This window comes from Phasianus colchicus, chromosome 1 (genome assembly GCF_987193195.1).
Source record: "Phasianus colchicus chromosome 1, bPhaCol1.hap1.1, whole genome shotgun sequence".
Classification (NCBI taxonomy): domain Eukaryota; kingdom Metazoa; phylum Chordata; class Aves; order Galliformes; family Phasianidae; genus Phasianus; species Phasianus colchicus.
Window position 1 is genome coordinate 15135173 of NC_143436.1, and position 17774 is coordinate 15152946.

General features: G+C 39.3%; 1 protein-coding gene across 1 annotated transcript in view; it reads left to right on the forward strand.

The window, feature by feature from the left end:
• PRKAR2B (protein kinase cAMP-dependent type II regulatory subunit beta) overlaps window positions 1–17774 on the forward strand; it is an 81367-nt gene that overhangs the window by 12565 nt on the left and 51028 nt on the right. Inside the window, exon 2 of the mRNA XM_031598545.2 lies at window positions 15879–15914. Within this exon, the coding sequence (XP_031454405.1) occupies window positions 15879–15914 (36 nt within the window). The remainder of the gene's footprint in view (window positions 1–15878; window positions 15915–17774) is intronic.

Consider the following 17774-nt stretch of genomic DNA (forward strand, 5'->3'; position numbering starts at 1 on the left):
AGATAACAGGAAGAAGCAAATGGATAGCATCATAGTGTAAACTTTTCTGTGAACTAAGGCTGAAGAAATCAAGCAGGAAGCAGTTTTCTTGAATTGGGTAGTTATTACTGACACTGATTAATAACAGCAGTTTCTGCAGTAGCCCTTATTAATTGCTTTATTGTAAGTTGGTCTGTCATTTGCAAAATGAAATGACATTTGCTTGTTTCTAGCGTTTAAATGGTTTGTGCTGAAACTAATTAAAATGGACATGTCTGTTTTTGTGGAAGGGCAATCTTTCTTCCTAAATAGAGTAGAAACTTGAGTGCTATTACACTTATAGTTCTTAGATGTTACTGTAACCTTTGCTCAGAGAAGAAGATGAGTCTGGTCGTTGCTGAATAAAAGTATTTCTTTGTGATTTTGTTTTGTTTGAATTTGGAAAAGATACAAAGGTCAGAATGTAAACACAAGCACTGTTTTGAAAATGTAAATGCAGAGCCAAGAAGATTTACGCATTCATGCCGGAAACTCTACTTTATATTTATTTCTGGCTAGGAACTCACATTGTTTAACTTGTGTTCTGCGTTCCAGGACAAATAGTTTATAGAGCTGTAGAATTACTTTTTTTTTTTTTTTTTCTTTTTAGATGAAAGAATGAATTTAGACTGTCCTAGAGGGTTTTTTTTTTTTTTACAATTTTTAACATTATTAAAATAAAACTCCTCCTTTTTCTTACACAAGCTGTATACTATGGATTCTATAGTAGGGTGTTTGATAAAGGTAGTTTCTCTGAGTGCAGTTTAAATTTGACGTTGATTTGAGTGTTTATGTATTGGGGGATTAAACGCATAGAATGGATTGTACTTTAAGAAGTGAAAAGTAAGTTGAAATCTTCTAGATTGTAGTTGAAAACTCCTATAAATTCCAAGTAGGGTGAGAACTGAAACTCAGTGGTGCAAATAAAGCTGTCCCTTTTTTATGAATGTATTGAAAGGAAACATGTTTAGTTATAATTTTCAGCCTGAGAAATTTTTTATTGGTAATTGTTTGAGTTTTTAAAATAATATATATGCCATTTCTAGTGGTCAGCTCCTCCATATTTTAAGGAAATGGTTGATTTCCAAGTGACCTTTTGCTTTAGTATCAAAAATATGAATTTGGCTCTGGAACCTTGGAATAGATGTGTTAATCAGAATTATTGGCCTGAATGTAAATTTAGATAGCTTTTGTCTGTAATACTTTCACAAATTTGTAAGGTTTTAGCACAGAAATACGTGCAGGGCGTATGAAACCATATACTGTAGAAAATGCATGTGTCTATTTTTACAGACCAACTTGATGAAGCTCCTAGGCTGTGAGAAGTTAGTTATATTCTCATTTAAAAATGCATTTATATGACGCAGTATAGTAACTGAGGATAATATTTCACCAATCATAAGAGAAACTTTGGAAATAAACAACAGAATTTTATGAAGCCTGCTCCAGAAGTAATGCCTCCTTTTTTATGAAGTTTGCTTCTAACATCAGAAGCAGATGTTGGTGTGGTGGCTGTAGAGGCTGAACCTTCTTGCCACTGCTCCATTACATTTTGTTGCTGTGTGACAGAGGCAGCAGAAGGGCAGGCTGGCAGAGTGATGTCTGACATGGGATGTATATGAAGCGAAGGTGTGGAACTCTTACAGTTTCCATAGAAATAAATAGGAGACATTGCTTTCAGAGTGACTATGTATTTAATTACTCTGTGGCTCCAGATGAAATCCACTAGATAAACAAATTTGGTCTGAAAGGTAAGGTTTGGTCCCTTCTAATCTCATCCGTAGATAACCATCCTATGAAGAAGAAGAAGGATCCAGCAGTTAAAAGTAAGGCTGTGAGAGAGGAGATAAGTTGTGTTAAATCTGTATAACAATCTGTGTAACAGACTTGCTGTGTACCTTTGAGTAGCTTGCACTGGAATACCAGAATAATTCTTGCAAGCATATGAAGCCTATGTGACTTTAAGATAGTAGGTGTCCTCAATTAAAACAAAACAAAACAACAACAAGAAAAAACAAAAAAAACCTCCCAAAATGCTGCCTTTTCATTCCCTTTACCTTTCCCAAAAGTTTTCTGTTTTTCCTAGCTTCTTCCCACCCTCTCTCCCTCCCCCCCAGAACAACTTCCAAATAGTCAAGCTGAAAACTTAAGATTCCATAAAATACTCAAGTATTAAAAACTAGCTCCACACCACGTGTTTAGGCTACAAAGGTTGCCTATAAAAGCAGTAACAAAACTGTGAGAAGCTGTAGTAAATTTTGCCAATGTCTTGCATAGATTACATCTGGCCAGCCTGCAATTTTCCAGACTTTATCATGGGAAAGTGCCAGTAAGGGCACTGGAAGCTATAATATTGCTGTCTACTGGAGAGAATATTCCCAAATTAACAGAATTCTTGCTGGGCCAGCAGCTGTCCCAGAAGGGACGTGTCATTTGTGCTGCTGTGGGATTGGGAAGTGCTGGAGATGGCCTCAGGCAGATACACTCCAGCAGCCGTTCTCAGCTGGAGCAAACAAACATGTGGTTGTTTACCCAGTTTTTTATGAGACACAATTTCTGGTTATTTCTGCTGTAAAACCATTACAGAAAAATATATTAAACAGTATATTCTTCTGGTTGGTCTTAACATTGATGTCACTTTCAGACCTTTAATACGTATAGACATTTAATATAGTAAGGGTGAACAAATTTGTCTCATTTCTGTTTGGTTTTGGTTGTTTTGTTTTTTCTTAAGTTGTCCTTGTTTTTATTTTTTTTTAATAATTCAATATTACTTTTTGTTTTATTTCTTCCTTCCAAAATAATTTTAAAAAGGAAAAGTAGCAGTAGTACTTCTATTCAACCCATGCAAGGCCCCATTTGGAGCACTGAGTCCATGTCTGGGGCCTGCAACACAGGAAAGATGTGGAGCTTTTGGAGAGGGTTCAGAGGAGAGTCATAAAGATGATTCAGGGGCTGGAGCACCTCTGTTGTGAAGGTAGGCTGAAGGAGCTGAGTTTGTTCAGACTGGAAAACAGAATGCTGTGGGAAAACCTCATTGTGGCCTTTCAGTATTTAAAGGGAGTTTGTAAACGTGAGGGAAATCAACTTTCTACAACAGCAGATAGTGAGAGGACAAGGCAGAATGGTGTTAAACTAAAGGAAAGGAGATCTAGATTAGATTTCAGGGGAAAGTTTTTTTGCTGAGGAAGTGGTGAGATGCTGGAACAGGCTGCTCAGAGTGGTTGTGGATGTCCCATCCCTGGAGGTGTCTAAGATCAGGCTGGATGGGGCCCTGGGCAATCTGATCTAATACTTGACCTAGTGGTTGCCAACCCTGCCTGTGACAGGGGGTTGGAACTTGGCGATCCTTGTGGTCCCTTCCAAACCAAGCCATTCTATGATATTCACTTCTAATAACTGAACGTGGATGCTGACAACATAGAAACAGCACTACTTTTAACTTTAAAGGAAGCTCATTTTCATAATTTTATTTCAGAAACTTTATGAAGCAGTCCATGTTTACTAAAAAAGAAAAAGAGGAAAAAATGTTAGTTAAAAAATAATTTATAGGAAGTGTATTTTTTTTTTTCCTTTTCATTTTCATGGTAGTACATACTTTCAGTAATCTGAAACAGCAGCTCTGACCTTTCTTCTTTGTGGATACTGGAATACTCAGATCACTAGGTCAGAGTCAGGCTTTTTACCTGCTTTTTGGCATGCTTGTACGCACATTGGCTTAGATTCAAGAGAAGAGCTGTCAGTGCTTGCCCTGGAGCATAGCATTGCCTAGGGGGTACTTTTGTTTTTTTTTCCAGAGGTGTGTGTTGCTGATCTGATGTGTAACCAGTCAAGCAAATTCATCCCTCAGTTTTTGTGTCTCCCTTTCTGATGCAGAGTCTTGACTTTTGCTATTTACCCACTGTACACATTTATTTGAAGGGCAGTGGAGTTGGGGAGTACACTGACAGAACAAGAAGCACTTCACTGGAGTGTAAAGTTTCTTTCATGTCCCCAAAGCAGAGTAATTTTTCTCTTTAATGACTTGTGTCAGAGCGGGACTCCAGATAGTCAGTTGCATCTCTTGCTTTCCCTGTTTCTGTATATTTCCCTTTTTCTGTATATTTCCTTGTTTACTGCCTGTTTCTCACCCCAAGTGGGTAGCTGTAAGTAGACAATGTGAAGAAGCATATGTTGACTTTTTGGATGGGTCTGGAGGGGTGGAATCTTTGGGTCATGACCACATACATTTCATTTCAACTGGTTGTAGTAGATTTTCAGGCAGTGACTTCATTATCGATTGGAATTTTGCTACGCAAACTGGGAGCACTTCAGGTTCTTTCTTGAACCACTGGTAGCAGACCGCTGTTTCATGCCATGTGTTATTTCCTTGCCCAATGACTTATCAGTGTGTGCCTGGCTGCAGAGCTCAGTTATCAGGAGTCATGGAAAGTTGGCCCTACACAGGAATCTCACAGATAGTTACAGAAGGCAGTTGAGGCAATGTTCTCAAGCTTTGCTAGCCAGGAACAGAATGAAATGGGAGCGGAAGTGGTTGCGTTGCTGAAGTTTGCTTACAGCAGATGCAACTTTTCAAACATTGCCTGAACTATTGAGCAAAATGGAGTAGAACTGAAAAATTACTGGCCATTACTAGAAATCTCTGGATGTTATCTTGAAGTAATGTAGCCATAAGGAATAGTGGGATGTAAAGTTTCAAGTTGTCTCATAGAATGCTTTTGCTGGTACTGCAGTTAAAAGAAAGCGAATGGCAGTAGATGGATACTTGTATTTTAAACAGCCCTCTGTTTGTAGGCACTGCTCAGAGGCTACCAATAATCCCTGTTTCACATAAACAAAACAAAGTGCTGAGGTAAACTGATATCACACACCTCACCTCTCTTGCTCAAATCTGTTGGTTTGGGACAGAAGAGACATAAACTATTTACATGTTCATGTACTCCGTTTGAACTGCAGGATCTCTTTGACCTCTCTGTTCTCTAGAGAAGAGAGTTGCATGATTTTGAAGTCTCCATCCTCAAGGCACAGGACTGACTTGAGAGTGAGAGGCAGCTTGAGAATAGGGAGATTTATAAAGAGCTTCCAGTGGCAGAGTTTGGTATCAGTATGTCTAAGTTTCAGGACACAAAATCTCCATGCTGAGCAACTGAGCTGTCTACACATTCTCTATGTGTTCTATATATTCTGGGCTATAACCCTGGGGTGTTTTGGGAATCTTCTGAATTGTTCCCATTTGCAAGCCTTGGAAAAAGAACCTTTAAAAAGAGGTATTACAGCATATCTAAGTGTCAGGATAGGATGCTCATTGCACTTGCCCTGTGTTTGTTCAATAAGAACCTGACATAAACCACTGACCACAAGGACAGAACTGGTCATCCTTGGTTTCCACTCTTCTTTACCTTTTCAGTTCAGAGGAAATGATGGCTGGCTATGCAGTTCAGGAGAAGCTGGTTGCAAGGTCCTTACTCCATTTGCTTCTGGGTGATGGAAGTACATTAGATAAAGTGTTTTGCTTTTTAGACACAACTGTCAGGATGACATCTCTATATGGTATTCCTTTGAGTGAGTCTTTATCGATAGAAAGGACAGTAATTTGTTTTATTGCAACTCATGGTAGCTTGTTATTGATGCATTTTTGCCCCTGCCTGCAGTCTTCCTGTTGGCTTGCAGATTTCATAATGTCATGATGCACATGAATTGCTGGCGCAATGTCAACAGGCCAGCATGCAGCTGGTTCAGTGTTAAACCGGTGGAAGTTTGTGGAGTCACTTAAATATTACCATAACCTATTCTTTGGTGACTTTCTTTAACCCTTTTCTTGACTATCCAGAGTCAATCCGAACCATGCCTGAGATCTTCTTAGTGCACTGTCAGTAGTCTTGTGGATGTGGGTGGAGACTTTGGATGACAGGGAGGTGGGTGGCTCTTGTTACAGCTGAGTCTAAATCCCACCTTCTCTGTGGATTGATGTTTGCATGTTGTCCTGCATGTCTGCACTGACTTACTCTTGCAAACATTGCCTGGGTGCCTGAGGTTTGTGTGGAAATCAGTGCAGTGAAGGGTGGTTGTGCTTCAGCATAATCCCTTACTGCTGCTTGCAGAAATCTAGCTTTGCACATATATGAACAATGATATTTTTTTCTTCTCCCCTTTCAGTCTTTGTCTCAACCTCTAAAATCTCAACATTTTGCCCGAGCTTTTATATTGCTGGTGTTATCCAGGTCTATGCCCTAGCAGTTCAAGGATTTACAAAAACAAAAGGAACACCTACAAACCCAATCTGGGAAATACTGATCTGTGGGACCTGTGCCTGCTGAGGTGTTACCATCAGGTAGAGGCACTCCGGTGGATGTGTGCCTAGCTGCTCAGAGGACACTGGGACTTCGCATGTGCTTGTTTCACTACGCATTTTTGCTGGCTGCCAGACAGCAGCCAGTTTGTTTGGAAGTGGGAGGGTGTTGTTTGGAGGCTATAAAACCAATGAGTGTCTGAACAGCAGACAGGCGACATACTCTGCCCATGGGCTGGGATGGGTGCTTCAGCAGTGTGCTGAAGTGAAAAGGCACCATCCTGCCGTTATTATGGTCAGCAGACTTCTGAAGAGCTGGCATTTATGTGGTTGGAATGAGGACAGAACAACTCAGAGGCTTCTCTTCATTGTTTTTGACTATTTTTTATCTAGATACTAAAAGAGAGCTACAGGAATGTGTGTGTATAGATATGTCTACTGAAACAGACTCAGTGCCATTCTTCTCATTAAAATATTCAGGCTATTCAGACAATAACACTTAGAGTTTAGGTTGGTTTTTTTTTTTTCTTAATAACATCATGGAGTCACTGAATGGTTTGCGTTGGAAGGGACCTTAAAGCTGCACAGCCCCAGTCCCTGCCGTGGACTGGCTGCCATCTCCCAGCACAGGCTGCCAGGGCCCCATCCATCCTGGCATTGAGCACCTCCAGGGATGGGGCATCTGCAGCTTGTTCCAGCAGCTCATCACCCTTTGAATAAAGAATTTCCTTCTAATAGCTAAACCAAATCTCCCCTTTTTTAGTTTAAAGCCATTACCTCTTGTCCTTTCTCTATCAAAGTGTAAAAAGTTGGTCTCTCTTGTGTTTGTAAGTTTTCATTAAGTACTGGAAGGTCACAATAAGGCCTTCTCTTCTCCAGGCTGAACAACTTGGCTCCCTCAGCCTTTCTGCATAAGAGAGGTGCTCCAGCCCTCTGAGCATCTTCATGGCCGCCTCTCAACACCACTGGTTTGTCTCAAGCCTCTCCATCCACCTCTTCTACTGTACTGAGTAACAAAATGTGCTTTGCCTCATACTCTGAAAACTAACACAGCTATTTGTTTTAGTTAGGACCAGCTGTGAATGAATGAATATCATGAATAAACTCCCCTTAAGTATGTAATGTTCTTAAGCATGAAATTTAAAATCCTAAAATTCTCCAGTAAATGAAAAAGCAGATGATGCAGGTTGTGGATTATACATATTCATATATTACTTTTTTTAATCAATGTACTTTGTAGTGGAGATTTCTGCCATTTAGGCTGACTTTGTATAAAATCTTAACTTCAGACAGTTTTAATGGCATTTGCCCATATAGTATTTGTTGTAATAATCTAGTGACAAAGTCACAAAAACGTGATTAATAGTGGGAAAACCAGAGTCTCAAAAGTTTGAGATATTGGATTAAACACAGATGGTATAAATGTATACGGGAAGAAATCAGTTATGTTCATAGTCGTTAAACCTTATAAAGTAGATGAGATAATTATAAACTCACACAAAGGTGTACTCCCTCAGAGAAGAATACTGGCACCCACAACATCCCCAACCACTGCCAGCAACAAGGTTGCAACTTCATTCCTTTGTAATAAATAAAACTTGCAAGTATTGTCAAGAGATTAAAAAAAAAAAAAAAAGTAGGTTGAAATCTTGTGAAATGGAGTTCCCAAAGCACAGTAGTGTAATAGCTAAGGGAAGCAGATACTTAAGAATTCAGGAGAATGGGTCACTTAAGCAAAATTTTGGGCTGTCTAGCTTGCAGCTTGGCAGAAATACTGATCTGAAGACAGGTGTGAGTAATTCATGTCTTGTGAGATGCGGATGACATAAATGTTGATTTGCTGGCTCTGCAGAGGAGCAGCACCATCCCTCGGTGCTGGGGGCTGCTGTGGAGCTTTGGCAGGATGACCTGTTTTTCTCCCATTCTGACAGAGAACTTGCATACGTTAGTAAATATGCTCCAGGCAGCAAAATTAGAAAGCAGAAAAGAACATGAAATTGGATCTAAACGCCTACACTGTAGTGTTAGAAAGCAAATAACCATAATATTCTTAAAATAGCTCATGAAATTTCAAGTGGAAAAAAGCCATGTACAGATGGTAAGAAGATAAAAGCATTACTGACATTAGATATCAGATGGGCTTTAGTGGCAGTTGTAAACTATACTACGGCTGTAGCAGGATACTTCTTGAAGATTAGGATAAATTGCTTAGGCAGGGAAGGGGGGTGGTACCACAAGTTGTGAGGGGATGGTGATGATGCCTTCTAAAAAAAAATAATAATCAGCAGTCGACTTCACTAGGCAGAAATAGGGAGTTTGGTAAATTGTACAAAAGCAGAGGGTGAAAGTAAAATGGGATTGTTGGTGTTTAAGCTAAAGCAGTGCTTCGGGTCTTGGATTTAGGCTCTATAGAAAGGCCTGGGTTTTCATAGGCTGGAGCATGTTGTAGGAAGACTGATGTCTCATGTCCATTTATTCCACTGGTATTTCTAGGTTCAATTTCATACTTTTTTTTTCTTTCTAAATGCATAATTTCTGATGGGCATAATCTTCTTAATAACATCATTAATTTTTGTCAGGTGTACTGGGTAGTGTGGGAGTGAGGGCATCCAGGACTCCACGCCAGAGCTTCATCACAGGTTCAGATTTTCAGTCCAAGTCTGGGCAATTTCTGGTGCAAATGAACTTGTTGTAGCTTTTGGCAAAACAAAGGGCCAGAGTTGTTACTATCAATTATTTTTTATTTTTATTTCATTTCCCTGTGTAGATGACTGATTAATTTTAATGAGGTAATATCTGAATTTACTGGTCACCAGCAATAATGATGAGGATGAGTTTGTAAGGAAGATGTGCTTCTGTAGCATGTAGGTCTGTGTAACAGAATTCACATTTCAGATAACAAGTACTTAATACAGCAACATATTCTTTTTTTTTTTTTTTTTTTCCTTTTTTTCCCAAATCTCAGAAGAGATACTTTGGTGGAGAAAGTACATACACTCTCCAAGCAGCATTTCGTCCCCATTAATAGGCTGTGAGGGCCTGTCTCACAACACTGGGCCATTGCTCTAACGCATCAGACAGGCATTTCATCTTTTTGTTTTTGGTGTTAGTAATTACATACGGCATCAATAATTCACAATAGCTGAAATTTCTTAATGGATAAAGTGAGAAAGGTTTCTTTGCCTCTCACTCGAGGTTTGTGTTACTGCAGGTTAAATACTTTGCCACCTCATGATGAGGTGAATGGCTGTATGTCCATGACAAAACATGAATGTGACAGTGTGCTGCTCTGTAGCAACACTTTGAAAACAAATGTTTTTTAAATTAATGCTAATTATAACCTGGGAGTAATGTAAAAGCGCTGAAACAGTGTATTAGAATCTCTGTTTATTGAGTGTTTTCAGGGACCATTTAAAATGTTGCTGTTTTCCTGGTACTGCAGAGGTACGTTTTCAGTAGATACACAGAATAAGTTTTCATGTTCAGCAATTTAAAGAGGTAATTAGTATTTTTAATTTGTGTTTTTGTGCAATGACACTGTAATAATCAATTTGTCAAATATTTTAATGAGCCTTTATTTGATAATAGTTCTCAAGTTAAGCTTCTGGATTTGAAGAACTGATTTGTGGCTTTGTGCTGTGCAGTCACCAGGAAGAGGTGAGGTGACAGTTTGTGTTTTGGTCTCAATTTGATCAAGCAAGCTGTGTATATTGCCTGGGAAACATGGCATGTATGTGGACTGAAGTGTGCAAAGGAGAGCAGCTCTCTTCCATGCTTTTTAAGCCTATTTTTTTTTACTTACTATGGGTTAGTACTTGAAAGTATTTGTAAGAATAAAAATAGTTGCCTGGATCTTCACCACACTTTCCTTCAAAGGTTATTCTAACCGCAGAATCTTGCACAGCCTTTGGAAGTGCATGGCACTGGGCTTGGAAAGGGCCATTGCTACTGCTCTAATGCTTCATTCTGGAAATAGGAGCTCCAGAGCTTGTGATACAAGGAGTGTAAGGCAATTTTTCATTCTAGTTTTCAACTTATTTTGATTATAACGCTTCCCCCAGTTTCTTGAGAAGCTGTTCTACAGTGAAATAAAAATAATTTTCCAGACTGAAAAATGGCAAGAGGTTAAATCATCTGCAGAGCCAATGAATGTTGCAAAATTCGGCTTTGAGTAACTGTGTTTTAGGACTAAGCCTTCTGTCAGGTTGTGTATTATAAAAATGGAGGTATGATCGCTATTCTGGTTTCTAGGTATTTATGTATATGTAGTTGTTTTTACAGATGTGTTGATGTCTTCAGAGAGGAATAATTATGTCAGTGCTATGTTGTAGTGCAGAGGGTTTTAAAATTTGTAGATGCCATTAAAAAAAAAAAAAAAAAAAAAGAGGAGGGGAGGGTAGTTATCTTGGAATATCCCAACAGACATAACTGTTTTCCCTCCTAGCAGCACATAAATACTGATTCCATAGCACTGTTTTGTTCTCATTTTGGCTTCTCAGCCTGTACCTATAGGACACCCTGAAAGCACTCATTTAACCCCTCGTGCCTTACTGCCTCAGTGTGCCTATGTGTATGGATGCCCATATGCACATGCTGCCTCTGGTTATGCAGCAATGCTGTAGGACATCTGTTTGTGCAGAGCTCCCATCTCTGTACAGAGGCAGGTCCCTCCATGTGCACATCTTATGCTTTGAGGAGCTATGGGTTTTCATTCAAAATCAAGTTCAGTGTTTTGGAGTGGACTTAGAATTCTCCTTGCATGCTGAGGTTTGGTTCTGAGGAAGTGAGATGGCAGTGCTGTTCCCTCACCTTTCAGGTTCTTTGACAAAGGGCTGCTTGTGCTGTGCTCTTGTGTGGCTGGGATTTTTCATTCTGCCTTGAGTAAGGGCCCTACTGATGTGCTGGTCTTGAATTTTATTTTTATTAGTTAAAAAATAATAATCATTATTTAGAAGTATTTATTTGAGGGAAATAATAGAATATATTGCCAATGTTTCATCATTAAAATATTGCTCTTTCTGTTGAGTTGCATTTATTTAGGAAACTGTGCTGTATCTACCTATGGAGGGCTGCTCATCCTCTGAATACTGCTTGTATTCCTTGGACTTATCCCTGCTCCTCATTGCTGTCACAGTCATCATGGCCCTTCACCAAGAGGAGATGAAAATCATTCTCCTGTGGCCCAGCAGCTCCCTCCTTTGTCTGAGGCATTTCCCTGTGCTGTCATCGCGCGTACCAGGCAGAGTCTGAAGAGAGAAGGGAGAGCAGCTCTGTAGAGTAAAGCAATTCTAAAGTTATTTCAGCTCTAATACATTTTTTAGTGAATATATTGACCTATACTATATGGATTTGTTACGTTTTCATAGAATTCATAGAATTACAGAATGGTTTGGGTTGAAAGAGAACTTGAAAGCCTGTTCAGCCCCACCCCCTGCCATGGGCTGGCTGCCCCCCACCAGCTCAGGCTGCCCAGGGCCCCATCCAACCCGGCCCTGAGCGCCTGCAGGGATGGGGCACCCACAGCAATATGGGCAGCTTTTGTAATATTGTAATATATTCCTAAGGCAAAAGGATAAATTCCCCTTTTATTATTATTTTTTTTTTTTAGGAAAAAAAAAAAAAAGCAAAACTCATACTTTACACTTCTTAAAGCCCTCAGATTTGGCAGGCCATAGCCCTAAAGGCTGAATGTATTCACAAAACAGGAATACTTCATATCTCCTGTCAGCCCTTAGCACTCAGAGCAGTTTTTTCTTTGTACAGAAGAGCCTGGACTGGCACTTGCTTGGGGCCAGCCCATACTTGTCTTGTCAGCTGGCTTGCAGGTGTCAGTGCTCAAGCATAACCCCTTGTTAAATCACAGGCAGACAGACACTCCCTGACTTCCTAGGGAAGCTGTGTGTCTGACGTCTGCAGTGTGTTCAGCTGCTTATTCCAGGTGACATTCATGACACAAAAATCTCTGGCGGTTTCTGGAGCAAACTCAGCTTTGAGCAGTGAAATTGTGAGTCAAAAAAGGGGCACTCAGCGCTATTAGGACAAGTTAGCTGTAGGCAGGGTGCCCAGTTAGGGAGTCTCAGCATGGATGTTGTGCTCTTGGTGCTCTGTGAACAGCCCCAGCAATCCTGTTTCTACATTCTCTACCTGCAAAATCGAAATGCCTTTGTTGTCTGTTTCACAGCACTGCAGTGATGAATGCTTAATGCTCTTGAGAGGTAATATGAATGGTGAAATACACAGTGGGGAAAAGGCAGTGATTAGACAGTTATTGAGTGATGGAAATACTTTCATTGCAGTCTTTGTGCAAGTTGATGTTTTGAATACTGTGTATTCTAAGTAAGTATACTAACACTCTTCAATCTCTTTTGATCATTTATCAGTTATTTCTGTTTACTTACTTGATTTCTATTGCCAAAATGCTTTAAAAGCTGTGCTTTTTGTACAGCCATCTGAACGAGGATTGGTGAAAATGGATTTCAGTTACCAGCAGATAACATTTTAGATGGTGCTGTCTTCTTGTCATGTAGCACTAGCAGCAAAACCAGTCTAGTGTGTCACATGAGGATTGGTAACTTAGACAATTTCAAATAATATTTTCATCTGGATATAGATCTCTCTGAATTATTATTATTATTGTTAATTTTGTTTTTTCTCATGTCCTCTTTTAAAGTTTGTAATGGGTTGTGGTTAAGACAAACTAGAATATGAACAGTGGCATCTGACATTGGAGTAATGCTGTGCATTTGAACAAGACCATCCATGCTTAGAAATGCATCCCTTGGTCATGGTGCATTGTTCTCCCTCGTAGTCAGTTTAAAGATCAGATGTCACTGGACGTGTTCTGAATTTATTCACATGCTAGTTTACCCTTTGTTAGAATAAATCCCTACATTTTGCAACAGTGAGGTTTTGCAATCCATGGGGTGGATGGCCAGCAGCCTCGGTGTGGCCCTGTGCAGCCTGAGGAGCCTGCACCCGGCGCTCTGCCTGTGCACCCACAGCAACCATCTCTGCTACTGCTCTGTCCCTGGCTTTCTCAGCCAAGGCTTCTGGCTCCTGATGACCTGAAAAGATAACAGAATACTATTTTACATCTGCAACAAAGTTCTTGTTAGTCTCTCCTCTGCTCACCTTGGTCCGCTTATCTTGCCAGCCATTGTAACTATCTGTCTGATCGTGCAGCGACTTTGTAGTGGAAACAGCAGCTAAATTTCTCCAGGCTGTGAATTTCTGTTACCTTTTTATTAGCTACTGTGCCCGTCTTTTTTATCTGTTGCAAAAGTAGATTGTAATTTGCAGCACAAGCAACAGAAAGGAGTTGAGCTTGCTAAATAACCACCGTGCAGGGCTGCTCCTAATCCTCCCAGTGGCACACTTGGATGACTCTCACAAAATCCTCATCTGGGGAGCCTTTGCTTTCTGAACACTGAATGTTCAGAAATAGCTGCTTACCATGGTTCTGAGATTCTGGTACCATTGTTTTCTGTTGCTTCTTTCTCCTTTTTTTTTTTTTTTTTTTTTTTCTCCTAAGAGTAAATAAATTCTAAAATTCATTGTAAAAGAAATTTTAAATCTCTTGGTGAATTCAAATGTTTATGCAACTGGGAGTAGCCAAGAAATAAGAAATGAATAGTTCCTTTGACGTCCTAGTGACTTGTTTCAGAGAGGAGGAGTCTCCAGTGGATGTGATTTGGTGCTAGGTGTCTATTTTTGGGAGTTGTATTATTTATTGTGCTGGTAAAATGTGCTGAGGTGGCTGTCGAGGGGAGTTAAATCTCCCTATCTGTGGATGATGTGTAGAACTGACAGTCAAATTAAAATATCATCCCTGAGTTCCAGGAAAGCTTTTTAGTCGGAGGACAGCACAATTTTATGTTTTCTTGTTAGAAATGCATTCAGATTTCAATATATTTTTAGACATGTACATCTGCTGAGAACTGCTGCTGATGTACGCACGGAAGGTAATGGCTCAGCAGTCTGATGGTGGAGGACCTGACCAGTGTCCTGAAATTAAATTGGACCTAACCCTACAGACAAAATGAACCTTGTTTCTTTTGCAGTTTGAGGAATCAGATCGCTTTGCCTATTGCAAAACAGTAGTTGCATAAAAAACGGGTGCCTGCTCAATTAATGATGTGTCTAAATATCTAAAAAAGCAAAAACTGAGGTTAAAAATGACCTTACTGGTTATGCATACATCTTGTATACCACCTTATTCATGTATACATGTGTTCAAGGTTGGTGATTGCTTATCCACAAGAGGTTTCCTTGCTTCTATAGAGCACTTCGAGCCACTGTACTTGGATTTCTCAGTGCATTTCTTGCCACTTGGACCCATCATTGCAATACATGCTTGCAAAACCATCTGCAGCTGTGGCTCAGAGTTTGTATCTTTGCTCTGGTTTCTTCTGCCCAGAGGAACAAAAAGTCAGTTTGCATCTCAAGCTGTTACTGTGCTGTTTTTTCTCCCTAGTATTGTCTTAGACTTTCAAGAAAGGCTGCTTCACATCTATGTAAAATTAATAGGGATGAGCTGTAAAAGTTCAATATTTTTCATTTTTCAATTCCATGTAAACCTTGAGAGTAATTTTTAAGGTTGAATATTAATAAGCACTGTGAGAGCATACATTTTTAATGTAGCTGTTGCCCATGTTTGAAATTAGGTCATTCAGATTTTTTTTCTCATTCTTTATTCCAGTGCTGTTTATCATATGAAAGTAGAGTTCAAGACCAGTGTTTTATACTAATTATAAGCAGTCTGATGGCTGTATTTGGAAGGCCAAATGTATGAACCTTTATCTACTGCATCTCTAGTAGCTCTTGTAGAAGCTGATAAGCCTGGAAATGACAGAGGCAGAATGCAGACCTGTGTGCTCTGAGATGGATTTTTGTGATCTCTTCCAGTTGGAAAAGAGAGAGGAGTCTGATTCCAAATGTTTGCAGCATTTGGAGGTGTTCCAAGATAGCACTATTAGACAATGTTTATTTGTTGTGAAACTGAGTTTTCTGAGGAGCTGGAGAAGGACGTGGCCTGGGGGACAGATTAGATCTGGTGTTGATGTTGTATTACCTGAAGGCTTTTAAAAGTTAATCAAAATCTGTCTTTCAGGTAGAATTGCAAATTAGTTGTTTGATGCTTTTTTTGCTGTGTAGGGGTATCTTCATTGCTGGATTTCCTATAGGTAAATTCTGTATAAGTAGTTTCTGCATCTTTTTAATCCATGCTTATTTGCCAGATGCCAATGTCTATGTGCTCAATAAAAAAAAGGGAAATATAAACCTAAAAATTTCTCAACCAGTCATGAATAACAATAAATGCTTCCATGAAGAAACTTTGAAAAAGCTGAAAATAGCCTTGAAAATTTACTGCTTGCTACCCTATCTCTTGCAACACTCCTTCACAGTTTAGGTGTATGTGAAGTAAACATGAATTTTTTTGAGGGTTTACAAATAATTACTCATCACTTTTTTTTAGTTGCCACACTTTTACTCTAAGTATAACATTGTTATATGTGAAGCGCGTTAGATTATTACAGAAGCAGTCTAACTGAAATGTTCTGTTTTCTTTCAGCTCCAGTGATAAATCGATTCACAAGGCGGGCGTCAGGTAAGTTGGTGAATGTGCATGTTTCATTGGGCCACATCACAGCTGGAACACAGCGCAGGCTGTAATTGCCATGTAAGATATAATGTGACATTAATCAGATTTCCTCAAAGATGACTGACCTTGCTTTGCCTCAAATTCGTTCTACAGTTTACTGGAAAATGTAGCCAAGGTTTCAGATCACTGAGTTTGCTTGAAGCCGCCTTCTTGTGGAATTTATGAAAATTCTATGCTTTTCCTTTTAAAAAAGTGAATTCTGTTGTAAATGGGATTGAACTTTGGAAGCATGAGTTGAACATAATCTGATGCAGTGTTGTCTATCTTACCTCATAGCTGAAACAGCAATTCAGCAGACATCTAATGAGCAAATATACAACTGGGCTAAAACCTCTGTGTTTTTTCAGAAGTGGGTTGGTTTTTTTGTATATGTGTTGTTCTGTTCTGGAGAGCCATCAGACCAGGTCCTGAAATAGTATTGCCCTGCTGGTTTCTCTTGTGAGAGTATGCCTGTCTAGCTTGATGCTGTTCTGTGTTCTCCAGATGGGTTTGGTTGGTGCCAGCTCAGGGGGAGGAGTATTTACCTCCACCTAGTAGATGCTGCAGCATGTAACAGATCTTTCCACATTACGTATCATTAAAAATTAATGTTCTTGCTCTCTCCTTATTTTCTCCCTGCATCACAGTCATCAGGTTTCCTATTTCTGAGTTAGTTCTCCTGAAGCGTGAGGCCTGGAACTTAACTCTTGCTTGTTTGTGTATGAAATCCTATGAATGTGAAAGCAGGATGTGTAAGTCATTGCACAATGTTGTCAGCTCATTACAGTCTTAAAGAGTCAGCAGAATGGCAGAAGTGTTCTGTTCCTTGTCAACTCAGCTGGAAATCTGACTGTAAAACACTTCATTTTCAACTGCAGATTTTCAGTAAATGTGATGAAGTTTGTATTCTGTAGTCCAGAAAGTCTAGCCAGACTTCTGGCTTTTCTGCTTGCAACCTCAGCCAGGTATTTCTGTTCTTGTCAAGATAAAAATATTAAGTTGCTAAGGATTACTATGGAACTGTATAGAAAATGGTGGCTTGAATACGCAGGATTTGTACGTCGTGTATGTAGCACACAGTTAAGAGACTGATTAATTCCAAATATTATCATGCAAACAGTTTTAGGCATTGATAATACCTTATAAGGTACTGCAGCACGAAACAAAAGGAATGATTTACAACTAACGTTCAGTGAGCAGGGCTTTATGCAAATCACATTGAATGTTTTAAGCGAGGTCTTACTGTGACTGATAGCTGATTTTAATGAATGCAGTCTTTGTAACAGATGTGTGATAAGCTTTTACATTTCAGCAGAAGAGTTTGTGTGAGTAGCTAGTACTTGCTCAGGGAAAAAAAAAAAAAAGATATTTTTAGTGTTCCTTTAAAAGGAAATTAAAAATATGGGAGAAGTTTGAAATTTTTTGCACACTTACTGGGAACATGTATGAGTAGTTTCTATTGGCAGTTACTACTTAATGTGTATTGTTCTTTTTGTGGAGAGAAAGAGTAGAATTACCTTATTCAAAGTAGTAGGATGAACTGTATGATGTGGTCCAGATGTAAATTGTCTGAGTCAGCTTTAAGCTGCAACAAGGTAATATTGGAGTCCTCTATATGCTCTATTTTATTCAGTTTCTGGCAGCTTAATTGTCAAAGTAATTATTTTGCAAACAAGAAAGTCCATGAAAGATGATAGTTCCTACTTCTTCAATACGCTGTACATCTCTGATAGATATTTAGTATTCAAGAAGCTTCATACATAACAGGCCAAATTTGAAACAAACTGTGCTAATGGTACAAATATTTTGTAGGAACGTTTTCAATCA